The 19032-nt window shown below is 37.0% G+C and overlaps 1 protein-coding gene across 1 annotated transcript; it reads left to right on the top strand.

Annotated features, from left to right (window-relative positions):
• The first annotated feature begins 5441 nt into the window (after positions 1 to 5441).
• LOC108219516 (kinesin-like protein NACK1) lies at positions 5442 to 17962 on the top strand. Its single transcript, XM_064091638.1, has 15 exons — positions 5442 to 5596; positions 13080 to 13399; positions 13485 to 13574; positions 13672 to 13772; positions 13961 to 14077; positions 14170 to 14251; positions 14357 to 14424; positions 14513 to 14572; positions 14663 to 14787; positions 15211 to 15409; positions 15522 to 15629; positions 15741 to 15833; positions 15933 to 16889; positions 16985 to 17310; positions 17410 to 17962. Exons 2-15 carry the CDS (start codon positions 13159 to 13161, stop codon positions 17738 to 17740), a joined length of 2898 nt encoding a protein of 965 aa, XP_063947708.1. The 5' UTR covers positions 5442 to 5596; positions 13080 to 13158; the 3' UTR covers positions 17741 to 17962.
• The last annotated feature ends 1070 nt before the right edge of the window (positions 17963 to 19032 follow it).

Here is a 19032-nt window from a genome sequence, read left to right as displayed (position 1 = left end):
GCTTGAATAATTTTGACATATTAATAATTTATGAGTTACTAAAAAATATAATAATAAAAATAAAAATGATTTATGTATAATTTAGGAAATTTTTATAAAAAGAAGTTTGAAAAAATTAAATCACGAAAAAAATACCTCGAACTAACTTTTAATTTTAAGTCAGTTTCTGACTTATTTCTCAAGTCATTTTTTGACTTATTACATAAACGAATACTTTTAACTTATAATTATATAATTTTAAGACCTGGCTACCATGAAATAATTTAAATGATACTCTAAGAATTTTGTCTCCTGTCATTTCGTACGAAGGATCCAATTCCCACTTAATCCCGTACATCTAAATCTAATACTCCCTCTTAGTGATGCATTTGTAAAGTTTAGTTTTATAATATTGTTTTGAATTTATTTTTTTAATAAAATTTGATGTTTAAATTTAGACTAAAAAGTTTAAAATATATAATGAGATTATGTTTTATAAAAATTTCAAAATACGTATAAACTGTGAACGTAAATAAACAGAAAGGAGTGCAGAATACTAAACCTTCTGGCTAAAAAGTTAAGAGAGTTAAGTACACAAAGACGGGCATAAGGTGCAGAATCCGGTGGGCGGAAAAGATTCCCAATTTAGCTGTCACGCGAGTACAAATGTATATTAAAATCAAAGGAGTTTTTTATGGTGTGTCTAGACACACATTAAGTCCGAGATAAAAATTTTCTATTTTGATTGACTTACATTTTTTAATAATAGTAGACTATCTGTATTTACAATTATCACATCAATTAAAATTATCCTAATTCATAAATTTTAGTGCTTAGCATGTGTTTTAGACAAACACTAAAATCAAATAGTAAATATCAAACAATATCTAAGTTTAAATGTGATAATCTTAGAAGAGTGTCGAGTTAATTTTCAACTACTTTAATATCACATGTGTCTCTCTAATTGACGAGAAAATAACGAATAAGATGGTCCTTTTTATTAACATCAATTATATTAATTAATTAAATTTAAAACTTGCCACCTTATGTGTGGCACATAGCAAGGCTGCACATGAGCTGAGTTGGTCTGATTTTGTTCATTTACGCAACCTAAATCATTTTATACGAGCACAAAATATTAACTCATTAATTATAAACAAAAATTAAAAACCCTAATATCCTGTTGTACTTAGGGGTGGGCATTCATCCCGCCCCGTTCAAATCCAATCCGATCCCCGTCCCGTTTGGATCAAAGATTTGTGGAATTTTTCGAAGACGAGATGGTGAAGGTGGAAGGACAACAGGCACATAAGTTGAACAGACGTCTGTTGTAACTGTTTTGAAAGTTGGAAGCAAAGTTATAAAAAGATTTAATCAAATATTGAAGACCTTGATACTAAGGTACCGTTTGGGGCTGCTGTTGCAGACAGCAACAGCAGCTTTTTGCTGAAAAGCAGGTGAAAAACTGTTTGGTAAATCTAAAAGCAGCTTTTCCGAACAGCAGCTTTTAGCTGAAAAGCTGCTGTTGGAGAAAGCAGGTCCTCCCATGCTTTTGGAAAAAGCTGCTTTTCAGCTTTTGCAGAAAGCTGTTACAGATTTCATTATCAAATCTCATCAAAAACATTATTTTTTTAATATTATAACTCAAAATAAGCAAATATCAAAAAATTACCAAACAGTTATCTGATTTCTACAACAGCACTTATTTTACCAGCACTTTTTCTGACAGCACAGCAATTTTTAACAGCACTCCCAAACAGACCCTAATTCAAGTAAAACAACAAGAAAATAAGCAATCATGCTTTTTGTCATTGAGGATAAGTATTTTCAAAAATATGGTGCAAAGGATAGAGTGGGAGCATGTTGTTGTAGACTAGTATAGAAATAACTAGTCCGTCTTGGTATAAATTAGCATTGTAATTTTTATTTCGATGTATCAATTGCATAAGAACCGAAGAACAACTGAGAATAGACTAGCAAGAAATTTGGAAATGTTAGCTCTTCAATCTTTGTAAGCAGCCAGATATTATTTTATTTGGGACATTTTTCAATATTAAAAATCTTCATGTGGACAAACAATCCATCTGAAATTTTGAAAAACTCATATATATTATTTCTTTAGATTATAATTCTCTTGCTTTTATGTTTGAATATTGTCTGAATTCGAAAAGATGATAAAAATTGCTCTAATTGTATTCAACTTCCCTTCTATAATCTAATCTCATTCTTTGAGTGGTTAAATAAGAGAGAATAAGAGTATTAGAAAGGAGGAGGTATATGATTTATGTGATCATACTGATTTGAAGAGTATAATAGCTAAAAATCTCTACTTGATAGGTACACAACAAAAAAAATATTTGTAACTACTTCATAACATATGTATATATGTTAATAGATATTGTGGAATTAATACAAGATTGTGACAAGTTGAATCCTTTGAGAAATAAATTTGGAATAGATCAAGTTCAGATGAATTTCTCTATTATAGATGGAGAATGATTTATTGAATTATTTTCAATTTTAGACATATTGTAATTCTCCTAAAATGTATGGACAAAAATATTTTCTTTTATGATTGTTAAAAGTTTAAACGTGACGTTGTGGGATTGCATGGCTGAAGATTTAATGAAGAACATTCAAAATAAAAGGAATTTCTTGTCATAATCATCGTAACAAATTGCAAAGTAGCCCCCCAATCTGGAATATCCTATTTTCTCGCAATTTACAGGGTTCAACAAACCCATGGAATGGTAAGCTGTAATACATTGATATGTTAAACAATGTTATTGCATTTTAGGTTATTAAATTTCCTTTTTACAGGTGACATGCGATTATAAAATATTGATACATCTAAATTCTTTTCAAACTCAAATAATCCAAGTGTTAGAGAATTGAGAAGAATGTGCTTAGTTAACCTTTTTTTTTTTTTTGCATGCACAGTGCTAACCATCCAAACATGAGTTATAGCCTTTTGTTTAAAATTTGAAAAAATCAGGTATTGTCTTAATAACTATGGGACGATCTACCATGAAGATACCCGAATTACATTTAATTGAGTCCATTTATATTCTTGAAAAAGAGTATATACATGTAAATGGTGAATAGCATTTAATTTACATATACTCAGTTCTTTTGTTAGTGATTTTCATTGTTTATATATTCGTCTTTTGTAGAGAGTGATGATTACCCATGTAAGATTCATGACTTTTGATGAAACAATACAATGGTATAGAAAATGTCTGTACCACCCGTTTCAACGAAGTGCTCATTAGGGACGACTAGTTCTTCTGCTCTCTATGTAACCGAATAATACCTTATGCAGATAAGAAATAAGTGATAACATTTTTTTTAAAACTACTTTCAAGCTTCTATAGAATAACTAATTGTAGAAATGATTACTCCGGGTTCTAATTATCTTTAATTGCCTGTGATAGTAGTGATCAAATCCAGATTTTTTTGACAGATGGTCAAGTAATGACTATCACTATTTCAGATATAACATTTTCTTTTATAATTTTTTTTATTATATAAGACAACCTTCATCTTCAAATACTCATTTAGAAGGTCTCTCTCAACTTAACTTTGATTCCCGTGATATTAATAACATAAACTGCATTCAGATTCAGAAGCTCAAGAAAACATTTTTTAATTTTTCAATTATTCTTTTTGAAAGAGAGACTATGATCCTATTTGGAAGTTGGAGGTTTGGGGTAAAATTAGAGGTTTGGAGTGTTTTAGAGGTTTGACCATTTCAATCCGCTAATGTTAGTGTTTTATAGTTAGCGGATTGAAATAGAGGTTTGGGCGCAAAAAGCTAATTTTCAAACCTACTTTGAGGAGTTTTTTGGTTTGGATATGTGTCACAAAAAACTTATCAAACAGTTATTTACCAGACATTTTTACAATTAACCGCTAATTCAATCCGCTAGTCAAAACATCTATTTCAATCAGTTGGTCAAAACATCTAATTCAATCCGCTAACAGCTAACCGTGAACCGCTAATTCCCAAAAAGAGCCTATAGTTTTCATGATTATAGTTTTGTTGTAATCGAGTACGTAGACTAATTTATCTTAATATTGTTTGTTAGTAATTCATTTTTATATTTTATATTTATAAAATTATTATAAATGAAATTGCAATAATATTATTATCAAATTTTTGCGAAACAAATTATTGCCATAAACATAAGAACAAGAACATAATTATACATATAAAAAGAACCATTTACCTATATAATTAAGGGATTTTTTAAATATAATCAAGTTTAAAAGAATTTTTGTAAAAATACTATCAGTTTTTAAAACAAATTGCAAAAAATAATATTTCTGAAAATATTGCAAAAATACGGTGGTTGCATATGCAACCATATTTGCAACTGCTAGCAATCATATGCAACTAGAAATGCAATTTTGGGGGAAAAAATTTGAAAATTACATTTATTTGCATAAATAAGTTGTAACTGGTTGCAAAAGGCTGAAAAACACCTCTGCGGGGCTAATTCTAATATCAACCTTGCAAGTTATAAAGCAACTAAAACAATAAATTAGAAATCAACTCAAAAGCAACTTCATTGCTTCATAAACCCCATAACACCCAATAGTACCCTGGCGATACTATTTGTGTTTGAGATTAGTTGTGTTAAGTCGCGAGTCCAGTGTTTGTTGGCTGAGTAACGATGTTTGAATCATAATAAACACATTTGTAAATTCAAAAGCTAGTTCCCCAATTTATAAACTTAAGGTTTATAGAGTAAAATCGGAGTTTTGGATTCAATTGATTGATTGAGGTTTGGATTGAGTTTGGATTTGATTGTATTGGGGATAGAAGCCGGATCCGGTGCGGTGTTATCACCACGACGACTCCCAACAGCAGTCCTCGGTAGAGAACGAGTAATGGAGGGGGAAGGTTTGGCCGCACGCTGACGTAGTCGTGACGCGAGAAAGGGAGGTGGGAGGAGGTGTGTGGTTATGTACATGGAGTATGGGTGTGCCAAGACCAAAGTTGGGAAATCTATACCGGTGGTGTTGGTGGGTTTGAGAGAAGAGAGAGAAGAGGTGTATATTTGTAAATAAGATTAAAAACATAATATATTTGAAAGATTTTAAAGAATATAGTATATTTACAAATAAGATCCAAAAAATAATATATACTTGGCAAATCTGGCAAATCTCCTGTGATTAAATATTTTGTTTTATAAAATAATACGCCCCGCGGGCAAATCTACCGGTATATATTTCTTGTTATTTTATGTTTTCTGACTCATATATTTCTTGTTATTGAGTTAACCTTTTCTGATAAGTTTCTCGAGAGAACATAAATATCGAAAGCCCAAATACATAACCGTTTAATAGAGCTAGACCCAGCAAAACTAAAGTACTAAAATACCCCCACACAACATACAACTGAACTAGCCGTTGGGCAATCTATCAAAGTTTGAAAAGATGATATCAAGTCACTCAACTCACTAGACCTTCTTTAAAACTCTCTTTAACTACAAATTTCCATCTCTAAGCGCTCTTCACTCAATTTCTGTCTCTACACATATTGTACATATCTGTTTGCAAATTACTCTCTCCGTCTCACTCATTTGTACCGACTGCATCTCCCTCGTCTCCGGTAAGTTTCTTCCTTACTCTTGTATACTAATTCAAAAATTGTATAGCTGGTCTTTCGTAGTTCTGGTTCCGTCACTAGACTTTCCATTTATGTAGTGAGTTGTTGCCCTAATGCTCCTCTATTTGGATTGAAAGAATACTGATCTGTTAGAAAATGGTGTTTTAAGTTCATAATTTTATTATGTTCTTGTTGTTAATTCCATAATCTAATGATTGGAAGTTGTTTCTAGATATTAGAACTTAAACTTTCATGTATGGGTTTAAGAATTTTCTTAAGGAAATCCATAAGAGAAATGAAGTTGAAGTTAGTGGCTTGAAAGAGCTTGAAAGAGAATGTTGTTTGTCCCACATTGAAAGAAATAAAGGGGGGTGTTGGCTTTATATAGTATAACACACATGGGTAGTGCATAACTACTAAGGTGTGTTATGGTGCGTGGTGTTCTCACGAGCCCACGCGCGCGCCGCCGCCGCCGCCCCGCCCCGCCACGCCTCGGCTCGGCTCGGCTCGGCACGTCACGTCACGGGACGGGACGGGACGGGTCGGGTCGAAGGGCGATTTGGGCGAATGTCTCGGCGTCTCGCGTACGCGAGGCGACCTGGGCGGGGAATTTTATTTCGTATTGGTTTAATATAATATTTTAATTAGAATTTATTTATCAGTTGGGCTGGGTTGTGTCTGTTGGGCTCAATTGGACTGGGTCGGATTATACAATTGTGGGCTAAGTCAGATACAATGAACCTGGACTTGTAACTGATGATATATTCAGAAATTAAAATATATATATATAAAACGGCTGGTTTAATGTGTGGATTAATATATATCAGCTGTTACATTATAATAAATCAGCTGTTACGATTTATTTTTAATGTGCAGCTTAAATTCTTATATTAAATTTGGGTGGTCAGTTACACTTAGCCTCTAGTATAAATAGAGGACTAAGTTGCTGAGTTTTACACACCACACCTACATTCTCTTCTTCCTCTCTACTTTCTCTCCCAAACACAGTCAGTTCAGAAGTTGGTTTTCTGGCGAGTGAGGAGTTAGTCGTTGTTGAGCTTCGAAGGTGCTGTAGTTCAAAGCTCTGAGCTGTTTTATCCTGGAGGAGGTGTTGCAAGCATCCCCAGTGCAGCAGGTGGGGGCAATATTCTCTTCAAGAGCAGTCAGGTCTTCGTATAAGGCCTGACGACTCAGCTGTTCTTGTCATTTTTGTGTTGTACATGTCGTTGCCTCAGGCTATGGCTACTGGTACAATTTCTCTCCTTCCTCTTGTCTTACAGTCACTGATATGCATGTGTTTTACCTTCGCGTTTTGTTTAAACTTGCTTGGCCTTGGCTTGTTTAATATGATATATAACTGCCTCTATGTTGTTATAATAATCAGAATTTCCAACATTCTTGAAGAGAATATTTGTTATATATTATTTAGCATAATGTCGAGTGAAACTGAGGTTCCCGTTGTTGGTGGTGGTAGTGGTTCTGGTGCATCTGTGGTGGCCATTGATTGGACCACTTACAGTTTTCCACAAGCCGTTGAATTAACTGGCTTGCCAGAGAAGTTCAATGGTGGTGTAGGCTTTTCTCGCTGGCAGAAAAGAATGAAATTGTGGTTGACTGTAAAGGGTCTGTGGCCTGTTGTGGAGTATGAGAAACCAGTGGTGGATCAAGAGAAAGCTGAAACTGTAAAGGGCTTTGCGAAGTGGGCTGAGAAGGATGGTGTGGCCAGGGCGGCCATTCTGGCTGCTCTCACTAACACATTGTTTGATGTGTATTCCTCTGATGCCTATTCTGCAAAACTCTTATGGGAGAAGCTGGACCAGACACATAATACTGACTCTCAGGGTCTTGAGAAGTATTCTGTGGCTAAGTTCCTTGAATTCAAGCTGGTGGACAACAAGTCCATGACTGAGCAAGTGCATGAATTCGAGATGATAGTGCATGCTTTGAAGGAGTCCGGAATGGACCTCCCTGAAAAGTTCAAGGTTATGAGTGTGATTGAAAAGCTTCCGAAGTCTTGGGAGGAGTTCTCTCTCTCCCTGAAAAGACAGAAAGGAGAGATCACCTGGACCAACCTTATGCTGGACATCTCGGTTCAAGAACAACACAAGTCCAAACAAGGACATGTGATGCCAACTGAGGCCGGGAGCTCGAAGGTAAATGTAGCTACTGTAGGACAGAAAAGGAAGGGTGTGGCTAAGAAAGTTAGCGCTAATAAACCTAAGAGTGACAAGGACAAGGCCAAGAAACCCAAGGCAAACAAACCGTGTTGGTCTTGTGGGCAGGTTGGGCACTGGAGTAAGGACTGCCCTACAAAGAAGGCGAAGAAGGCTGAGGTGGTAGCACAAGCGAATGCTGTGCTTGCAACTACAAGTGGGCCTGTAGTGAACATGGTTGTTGGTGAGGCCACGGCTTCTGAAACCAACGCAGACCGGTATGTTTCCTACAACCCTGTATTATTTTCTACCTATCTGTCAAATGAATGGTTGATAGATACTGGAGCTAATGTGCATATTTGTGCTGATATTAGTTTATTTGTATCTTATCAACAGAGTCATAGCTTGACAGTGACGATGGGGAATGCTAGTGCTGCTCAAGTACATGGAATAGGAAACGTGGATCTGAAGTTCCCTTCTGGACGTATTCTATCCCTAACTAGAGTGCATTATGTTCCCGACATGCGTAGAAATATAATAAGTGGAAGCTGTTTAGTTTCCAATGGCTTTGAAATTTCCTTCAAATGTAATAAAGTAGTTCTTATTCACACTGGTACATTTTTTGGCAAGGGTTACTTGTCAAATGGTTTATTTGTAATTAATGCTGAACCCGTTTTGGGTACATTAAATAATGTTATTCTTCCTTCTGTGAATTGTGTTGAATCCTCAAGTTTATGGCATGCTAGACTAGGTCACTTAAACTTTGGTGCTCTTAAGAATATGATGAACTTAGAGTTGATTCCAAAACATACCATAGAAAAGAATTCTAAATGTCAAGTATGTGTGTCAGCTAAACAAATAAGGAAACCTTTTCATAACATTGTTAGGGATTCAGACTTGTTAGATTTAGTACACACTGATATTTGTGAATTTGGTGGTGTGTTGACTAAGGACCAGTTTAGATACTTCATTACCTTTATAGATGATAGTAGTAGATATTGTTATGTTTATTTACTTAAACATAAGGATGAAGCACTTAGTAAATTCATTATATATAAAACTGAAGTAGAAAAACAAACTAGTAAGGTACTTAAACGTTTGAGATCTGACAGAGGTGGTGAGTATACAAGTAACTCCTTTAATGAATTTTGTGAAAACAATGGTATAGTTCATGAAGTTACTCCACCATACACACCTGAGTCTAATGGGGTCGCTGAGCGAAAGAACAGAACATTTAAAGATATGATTAATAGTATGCTAATTAACTCTGGGTTGCCTAAATACATGTGGGGAGAGGCTCTAAATACGGCTTGCCATATTTTGAATAGAGTTCCTCTGAAACACATGGATAAGACACCTTTAGAGTTATGGAAAGGCAGGATGACTAGTCTTAAGTATCTTCGTGTGTGGGGGTGCCTTGCTAAGGTACTTGTCCCTGAACACAAGAGAAAGAAACTAGGACCAAAGACTGTTGATTGTATCTTTCTGGGCTATCCTGAGACCACTACAGCTATGAGATTTTTAGTAATAAAATCTGACATAGATGGTATAGTGGCTAACACGATAGTTGAATTTCGTGATGCTACATTCTTTGAGGATGTCTACCCTATGAAGACTGGTATACCTCAAGAGACCTATGATAAGGATCCCACTCACACATCAAGTTCTATTCCCGATCATGTGGAAAAGATGACAAATGTGGGGGCGGAACCTGGTAGTAGTTCTACTCCTAATGAAGTAGAGGAACCAAGGAGAAGTAAGCGTGCAAAGGTAGTTAAGGATTTTGGAAGTGATTTTATCACTTACAATGTCGAGGACGAACCTTTAACTTTCCGACAGGCTATGGACTCTTCGGAGTCTAGACATTGGAAGGGTGCTGTAAAGAGTGAAATTGACTCTATTGTTTCTAATGGAACATGGGAGTTGGTTGATCTCCCTCCTGGGTGCTCTACTATTGGGTGCAAGTGGGTCTTCAAGAGGAAGTTAAACCCTGACGGCTCAATAGATAAGTACAAAGCTAGACTGGTGGCAAAAGGGTTTAAGCAAAAGGAAGGAATTGATTACTTTGACACATACTCTCCGGTTGCTAGGATGGTAACAATCCGTATGCTTATAGCATTGGCTTCGGTCCATGGTCTTATCATCCATCAGATGGATGTAAAGACGGCTTTTCTTCATGGTGATCTTGAAGAGGAGATTTATATGGATCAGCCTGAGGGATTTGTTGCATCTGGCAATGAAAGGAAAGTATGTAAGTTAATCAAGTCCATCTATGGCTTGAAACAAGCTCCCAGGGATTGGCATAAAAAGTTTGATGATACTGTATTGCCATTCAGTTTTAAAGTTAATGAAAGCGATAAGTGTGTCTACATCAAAGTTAAAGGCAGTGAGTATGTCATCTTATGCCTATATGTGGATGACATCTTATTGTTTGGAACCAATATTGAGATTATTAACGAGACAAAAGCATTCTTAAAAAGGCACTTTGAAATGAAGGATATGGGGGAGGCTAGTGTGATTCTTGGAATCAAACTGATTCAGTCAACTGAAGGAATAACCTTGACTCAATCTCATTATATAGAGAAATCTATACTTGAGAAATATGGTTATTCACAGTGTAGAATCGCTAGTACACCCTATGATCCTAAAGTTGCCCTTGTCAAGAATACTTCTGGAGTTCCTGTGTCTCAGTTAAGATATTCTCAGATTATTGGGAGCTTGCAGTATCTTGCTAACTGTACTAGACCAGATATCTCATATTCTGTGTCTAAGTTGGCTAGATATACAAGCTGTCCAAACAGAACTCATTGGGATGCTCTTGATAGAGTACTTAGATATCTGAAAGGCACAATGTACCTTAGTTTACACTACAGGAGGTTTCCTGGTGTACTTGAAGGGTACAGTGATGCAAGTTGGATAGCTAAGAAGTCTGGTTCCAATGGAGTGACTGGATATGTGTTTACCCTTGCGGGTGGAGCAGTATCCTGGAAGTCGACTAGACAGACTATTGTGACTCGGTCGACGTTTGAGGCTGAGTTGTGTGCACTTGATGCCACTGGGACGGAGGCTGAATGGCTACATGGGCTTATGTCCACGTTACCAGTAGTAAGCAGACCGCTTCCTGCGATTGCTATTCATTGTGATAGTCGAACAACTATTGACAAGATTAGCAGTAAAAAGCATAATGCTAAAACAAAGAGACACATCCAAGTTAGACTTAAGTCTATAAGGGGGTTAGTGTCTGACAGGATTATAGCTATAGAGTTCATAGGAACTCAGAATAATATAGCTGATCCTTTGACTAAAGGACTGGAACCTGCAGTAGTCCTTAAGTCAAGGTTGGGGATGGGACTGTCAACCCATCATAATTCATCAACAGTGGGAACCCAATACACATGAGAGGAGATCCCTCGAAGTGTATTCAATGTGGTAATAACAAGCTGTAAGGGTGAATTGGTAGTACCTTTGCTACATAGATGATACTTATGTATCTGAGTCTATCCCCTGTAAACCTAGAAGGTACTGTGACTGCTAAGATAGTAAGAGTGTTACAAACTCTGAATGGGATCAAGTCGTTAGACGAGATATTAGCAGTATATCTCTAGAGATGCCCAGCTAAGCGAATGTAATTGTGTGGTCGCAATTAGAGGAAAGGGTTATTCCTTGAAGCATTCGACGAACAGGATCGAGACATGACCATTAATGTCTCAAAGCCGTAGATTGGCTCCATAGCCGTTGATTTGTCGTTGTCTATGGAAAGTGGTTACACCCAACGGATTAAGATTCAAGGTGAAACATTCCATCTGAATCCGGTAGCCATTGAAGTAGAGAACTTAGGAGGGTTCAAACCCGGAAGGGTACCGACTCTGAAAAACAAGTCATGATAAGAAACCTGAAACGCATTTCTGTATGGATTTGTGGGGGATTGTTAGAAAATGGTGTTTTAAGTTCATAATTTTATTATGTTCTTGTTGTTAATTCCATAATCTAATGATTGGAAGTTGTTTCTAGATATTAGAACTTAAACTTTCATGTATGGGTTTAAGAATTTTCTTAAGGAAATCCATAAGAGAAATGAAGTTGAAGTTAGTGGCTTGAAAGAGCTTGAAAGAGAATGTTGTTTGTCCCACATTGAAAGAAATAAAGGGGGGTGTTGGCTTTATATAGTATAACACACATGGGTAGTGCATAACTACTAAGGTGTGTTATGGTGCGTGGTGTTCTCACGAGCCCACGCGCGCGCCGCCGCCGCCGCCCCGCCCCGCCACGCCTCGGCTCGGCTCGGCTCGGCACGTCACGTCACGTCACGGGACGGGACGGGACGGGTCGGGTCGAAGGGCGATTTGGGCGAATGTCTCGGCGTCTCGCGTACGCGAGGCGACCTGGGCGGGGAATTTTATTTCGTATTGGTTTAATATAATATTTTAATTAGAATTTATTTATCAGTTGGGCTGGGTTGTGTCTGTTGGGCTCAATTGGACTGGGTCGGATTATACAATTGTGGGCTAAGTCAGATACAATGAACCTGGACTTGTAACTGATGATATATTCAGAAATTAAAATATATATATATAAAACGGCTGGTTTAATGTGTGGATTAATATATATCAGCTGTTACATTATAATAAATCAGCTGTTACGATTTATTTTTAATGTGCAGCTTAAATTCTTATATTAAATTTGGGTGGTCAGTTACACTTAGCCTCTAGTATAAATAGAGGACTAAGTTGCTGAGTTTTACACACCACACCTACATTCTCTTCTTCCTCTCTACTTTCTCTCCCAAACACAGTCAGTTCAGAAGTTGGTTTTCTGGCGAGTGAGGAGTTAGTCGTTGTTGAGCTTCGAAGGTGCTGTAGTTCAAAGCTCTGAGCTGTTTTATCCTGGAGGAGGTGTTGCAAGCATCCCCAGTGCAGCAGGTGGGGGCAATATTCTCTTCAAGAGCAGTCAGGTCTTCGTATAAGGCCTGACGACTCAGCTGTTCTTGTCATTTTTGTGTTGTACATGTCGTTGCCTCAGGCTATGGCTACTGGTACAATTTCTCTCCTTCCTCTTGTCTTACAGTCACTGATATGCATGTGTTTTACCTTCGCGTTTTGTTTAAACTTGCTTGGCCTTGGCTTGTTTAATATGATATATAACTGCCTCTATGTTGTTATAATAATCAGAATTTCCAACATGATCATCTCTTACTATAATGAATTAAATAAATAGAGCTTCTGTGAAGTACAATGCATTTCAGTTTGGAAATAAAGTTCATTTTTGGGGAATTGTTACTTTTTAGTACCCGAAAGCGTAATTGTAGGAACTAATTTGTGTTTCATATGTTGCAGATATTGATTGAGGGCAGACATCAACAATTTTTTTTTGGTTCGTGATATACATTGATTAATTTATTTATATATAATCAAGATGACCGTTAGAAACCCTGGTACACCGGTTTCGAAGATAGTGAGGACACCTGTATCCACTCCCGGAGGGACTAAAAGTAGAGAAGAGAAGATTGTGGTAACAGTGAGGTTAAGGCCACTGAATAAAAGGGAGCAATTGGCGAAAGATCAAGTCGCGTGGGAATGCATTGAAGATCACACTATTGTTTACAAGGCATCGCCTAATGAGCGTGTAGCTCATCATTCTGCCTCATTCACATTTGGTAACTAGGAAGCTTGTTTTTTGTTGAAAATTTCATTTTTGGATATATGAAGCCTCTGAGAGAGTAACTATTTCTCGATTTTTAGATAAGGTATTTGGTCCTGCTTCTTTTACGGATACTGTGTATGAGGAGGGAGTAAAGAATGTTGCGTTGTCTGCTCTGATGGGAATCAATGGTAAACAGAAGTTTGAATATATTTAATTTAGTATTTGTTTGTGTCTTCTATGCTCTGATTGCAATGTGACATTGATCTGTCGTCGGTCTTTCTGCAGCTACTATATTCGCTTATGGTCAAACCAGCAGTGGAAAGACATACACAATGAGAGGAATTACAGAGAAAGCTGTTCATGATATTTACAAGCATATACTTAATGTAAGCTACTTTATAATCTCTTGTTGTACAAAATTGCATAAACCTCAAGTACAAATAGAAATGATAGAATTTGTTGCAAGGGGAAGTGTGCCTTGCTTTCTAGTTTTGACGGTCTAGATTAGTATGAGGATCTGTGATATTAAAAGACCTGTTGGAATCTGATTCATACAAATTTTTTTGTGAAACAGACTCCAGAGAGGGATTTTCGAATAAGAATTTCAGGGCTTGAAATCTATAATGAGAATGTCAGGGACTTGTTGAATTCTGATTCTGGGCGCAATTTAAAGCTTCTAGATGATCCAGAGGTGAAATTCAAGCCAACCTATTTGTGAATCAATATTCTTCTGTTTTCTGCCTTGCATAATTTAGGCCTTTTTTTTTTTGTTTCTGAATGTAGAAAGGAACTGTGGTTGAGAAGTTAGTTGAGGAAACAGCGAATGATGACCAGCATCTAAGAAATTTGATTAGAATTTGTGAGGGTAAGACTTGAGATTTATATTTTAATTGGCAAGGAGATCTTTTAAGTTAAAGTTAAGCTTATATCGTCCCATGGTTTGATATTTAATATTTTGTACATTTCGCAGCTCAAAGACAAGTAGGCGAAACTGCCCTCAACGATACCAGTTCAAGGTCACACCAGATAATAAGGCTGGTTAGTTATATAGTTCATGTTGTGTTTTTTTGATGAATGAGAATGGAGATGTAGCAATTCCTTATAACTATATCTTGTTTACATGCAGACAATTGAAAGTACACTTCGTGAAAATTCAGATTGTGTGAGATCTTATGTTGCAAGCCTGGTAAATAAGCAAACACTATTCTTTACATGATTTTGAAAATAAAGCTGCATGAGCTAATAAAGTAATGACAACAATATTTGTTTTTTGCAGAACTTTGTAGACTTAGCAGGAAGTGAAAGAGTCTCTCAGACAAATTCCGAGGGAGTTAGGCTCAGAGAGGGATGCCATATTAACCTTAGTCTGATGACTCTTACAACAGTAATTAGAAAGTTAAGGTATCATTTACTTAAAGCATCAATAGTAAATACCGTACAAGTTTTATGAAGCTTGTTCCATGAAAAGAGTTTTGTCCCTTGATAGTCATAATTTTAGTTTCTCGCTACTTGTGTACTTCCATTGTTAGGTGATTAAAAAGAAAAAATGTACCAGTTGAGAACTATACTACAAATCTTAGGTATTCCAAGAATAGGAAAAAACCATTAATGTGTAATCTTGCATGTTAACTAAAGAGTGAGAACTTTGAATACATTGTAGTGTTGCAAGTTTCATAAGAAAGTGAATGTAGGAGCTCTTAACAAGCTAATAGCACTGCTTAGCAATGAGACAGTTTAACTCGTAGGATGTTTTAGTCATGTGTTATGTAATGTTTACCTAGAATGCCATACTTAATTAATTGGTCGTCAAATCTTTTATTGCAGTGTTGGAAAAAGAAGTGGTCATATACCATACCGAGACTCAAAGCTCACACGAATATTGCAGCACTCTCTTGGTGGTAATGCACGCACTGCTATCATTTGCACTTTGAGTCCTGCATCCAGCCACGTGGAGCAATCCCGAAACACACTGTACTTTGCCACCCGAGCTAAGGAAGTTGTAAACAATGCCCAAGTAAACATGGTATGTACATAAAATGGAAGGATTCAATTCTTATCACTAATAAAAGACAGCATATCTAAATCATTCTTTAAAACGCTTGCCTAATTAATTGCATGAAACATATTCTAATCAGGTTGTTTCAGACAAACAATTAATTAAGCATTTACAGAAGGAAGTAGCCAGACTCGAAGCTGCACGCACACCAGATCCACTAAGTGAAAAAGATTACAAAATACAGCAGGTACTTCACCAGATTATGTCCACTGCTTATGGAAACATTGAATTCAAAAATAATATTAATATGTCGTATATAATGTATTCGGCTAAATGTATTCTATTGCGCGTGTATTAGATGGAGAAAGAAATTGAGGAATTGAGAATTCAACGGGATCTTGCAAAGTCTCAGGTTGATGAGTTGCGTAGGAAACTTCAGGAAGAACCACAGGTCTGTTTCATATACACATATATACATTTGAAACCCTCTAATTTTAATTTATAGTTTGCTTGATGTTTAGTTTGAACTTATGTTAATGCCTTGATTTAGGTTTTAAAGATGACTGAGTCACGCAGTCCAATTGTAAAAAAGTGCCTCTCATTTTCTGGGACCTTGTCGCCTAACCTTGCTGGCAAAGAGACAGATCATTTTGTAAAGATGAGAAATACAACAGGAAGGCAGACAATGAGGCAATCATCCACTGCGCCTTTCACACTTATGAATGAGATTAGAAAACTTGAGCATCTCCAAGAGCAGCTTGGAGAGGAAGCAAACCGAGCACTGGAAGTACTTCAGAAAGAGGTTGCTTGTCATAGACAAGGTAACCAAGATGCAGCAGAGACAATTGCTAAGCTACAAGCTGAAATAAAGGATATGTGTGCTGTTCGACCAGCCCCAAAAGATGTTAAAGTTGAAAATGTTGTTTCTGTTAACAAAAGTATCAGTGCCAATCTCAAGGATGAAATAACTAGACTTCACTCACAAGGAGGTAACATTGCCAATCTTGAGGAGCAGCTAGAAAATGTTCAGAAGTCCATTGACAAGTTGGTAATGTCTCTTCCAAGCAACGAAGACCAACAGTGTAATGCTGAAGCCTCTTTGAAAACCAAAAATCATTCTAAAAAGAAGAAGCTGCTTCCTCTAGCATCAAGCAACACAACAAACCGACAGAACTTCATAAGATCTCCGTGTTCACCACTGTCATCTACAAAACAAGTGTCTAATTCTGATACAGAAAACAGAGCTCCAGAATATGACGACAATTTGTCCAATGATACTCCATTAGTTTCAGGAAAAGATACTCCAACAAAGAGTGAGGATGGTGGCGATGTATCATCAAAGGAAGGGACTCCATATCGGCGTACAAGTTCTGTCAACATGAAGAGAATGCAAAAGATGTTTCAAAATGCAGCAGAAGAGAATGTTAGAAGTATAAGAGAATATGTAACAGAGTTAAAAGAACGTGTCGCTAAGCTCCAGTATCAAAAGCAATTACTTGTTTGCCAGGTAGATTATTTTTACACATGAGCCTCCTTGAATATATGTATTTGTATACTCTCATATAATACTAAAAAGTGGTTGATTCAATCATCTGCCACCAGGTGCTTGAGCTCGAGGCAAATGAAGAAGCAGGGTATGACTTGGAGAATGAGGAGAACATGACTGAACTTCAAGAGGTGTCCCCAATTTCGTGGAGTGTAACTTTTAGGGAACAAAGGCAGCAGATCATCGAACTATGGGATGTTTGTTTTGTCTCAATTATTCACAGGACCCAGTTCTACTTGTTATTCAAAGGAGACCCTTCTGATCAGATATATATGGAAGTAGAACTTAGGCGATTGAATTGGCTGCAGCAGCACTTGGCTGAAATTGGTAATGCAACTCCAGCTCATACAGGAGAAGAGCCCACAATCTCAGTTTCTTCGAGGTCTTCATCCACTCCCTCTACTAATATTCTACTTTGACATTTTTTATGCAAAATAATTTTGCTAATCACGCCATTCTCTTATTTTTATCTACAATGTAGCCTTAGAGCATTGAAGCGCGAAAGAGAGTTTCTTGCCAGGAGATTGACTGTTCGGCTGAGTATGGAGGAAAGGGAAGCTTTGTACATAAAATGGGAAGTTCCATTAGAAGGGAAGCACAGGAAGATGCAATTCATAAACAAGCTTTGGGTAAATCCCCATGATGCCAGGCATGTACAGGAGAGTGCTGACATAGTGGCAAACCTTGTAGGTTTTCGTCAGAGTGGAAATTTGTCCAAGGAAATGTTTGAGCTCAACTTTGTACTTCCATCTGACAAGAGGCCATGGATCATGGGATGGTCCAACCCTATCTCAAACCTTCTCCACTTGTGAGAAACCAGAAATTCTTCATTTTCTTTTTTACATTATTTGCTGTATATGATTCTCGGAAGTCTTATTCCAAGTAGGTCTTCTCTTCAGTATAATGAACTAAGCATACTTTGTTTGCTTCATGAAATATCAGATAATTATAGTTGTTCTCAACTCTGAAGATCAATCAAGTCTATTATGCTACCTTGTTCCAGTCTTCTTTATTCAAAATTCATATTATTCGTATCTTGCTGTGAAAGTGTTCAATTACAGAAAGCAAAATCAAGCAAAGCAAGGAAATGAGCCCTTATGTATACTAGGGTCATATTTTTCATTATAATTACTCCTCTATAATAAGCAGTACAGTCTCTCCATTTGTATGTAGCATGCAGAGGGACTTATTATTGTAACCAGCCCGGATACAAAACATATAAAATACAAACAGACATGCCTTTTTCTGGTCTCTAACACCTGGGATAAGCAACCTTACAGGTGCTAGCAATTTTCCTAGCATTGGGAGAGTTGACAAATTTCTTGAGATTGGGATTCTTAAGGTACTGGCAAAGGCAAGGCCTCTGTTGAGTAATCCTGACGCAGCAAAGCCTCGATGGTGCTTGGTTAGAAGAGATGGCGCTTGCACAAGGGGCCAGCTGAGTGGGATTGCATGTCACAGCTACGGCGAGCTGTGGTTCAGACACAAGAAGCAGTAACACAGCACATGCTGCAATGCATGACAATGCCTTCATTCTCAGTAGAAAGATATAGACTCTTTAAGGATGTTCTGGGAGAAGGTATGAGCTGCAATGTGAGTTGAGTAAATGACACTGAGCATCACATCTCTATTTATAGGTATGATTTTGTGACCCGAAAAGAGGGGGCTGTGTGAACAGATGCCATTTCTACAGGAACTTGCATAAGCACTCCCTTGACATTTGGCATTTGGCCTTGCATATTGCTTGTGGTGTGGCATGAATAGGAGATGATGATGATTATGCATTCCATTACGATAAGTGGGTGTTTGAGTGGGGCTTTTCTGGAGTTTTAAGTTAGAAGCACTTATTCGTACCGTTTGTATAAAAAGTCGATAAGCACTTATAAAAAGTTAGGATTCCTAGCTATTGTTTCATGACTTCTATTTTCTTCCAAAATACTTTAATCACTTATAAGTCTTAACTAATTTCTAAATTGTACTTCACTTTTTTACTTTAAGCAAGAAACACTTATTTTAACGTCACTCAAACGGCCCCTAAATAAGATCATAATGAGGCGCTGGTCTTAGTTGGCTTCAAAAGTTTGGCCTGCCATTGTCCATTGCC

This window comes from Daucus carota, chromosome 4, assembly GCF_001625215.2.
Source record: "Daucus carota subsp. sativus chromosome 4, DH1 v3.0, whole genome shotgun sequence".
In the NCBI taxonomy this organism is placed as follows: Eukaryota; Viridiplantae; Streptophyta; class Magnoliopsida; order Apiales; family Apiaceae; genus Daucus; species Daucus carota.
Note: the sequence above shows the minus strand (reverse complement) of the source record. Positions and strands in the feature narration are given on the sequence as shown.

What these genes read in the sequence shown, in the direction of transcription:
- LOC108219516 (XM_064091638.1), top strand. Translation starts at nt 13,159, where the DNA reads ATGACCGTTAGAAACCCTGGTACACCGGTTTCGAAGATAGTGAGGACA. An exon ending in AAGATTACAAAATACAGCAG is followed by an intron (nt 15,630 to 15,740) that starts GTACTTCACCAG and finishes CGCGTGTATTAG; the next exon opens with ATGGAGAAAGAAATTGAGGA. An exon ending in ACAATCTCAGTTTCTTCGAG is followed by an intron (nt 17,311 to 17,409) that starts GTCTTCATCCAC and finishes TCTACAATGTAG; the next exon opens with CCTTAGAGCATTGAAGCGCG.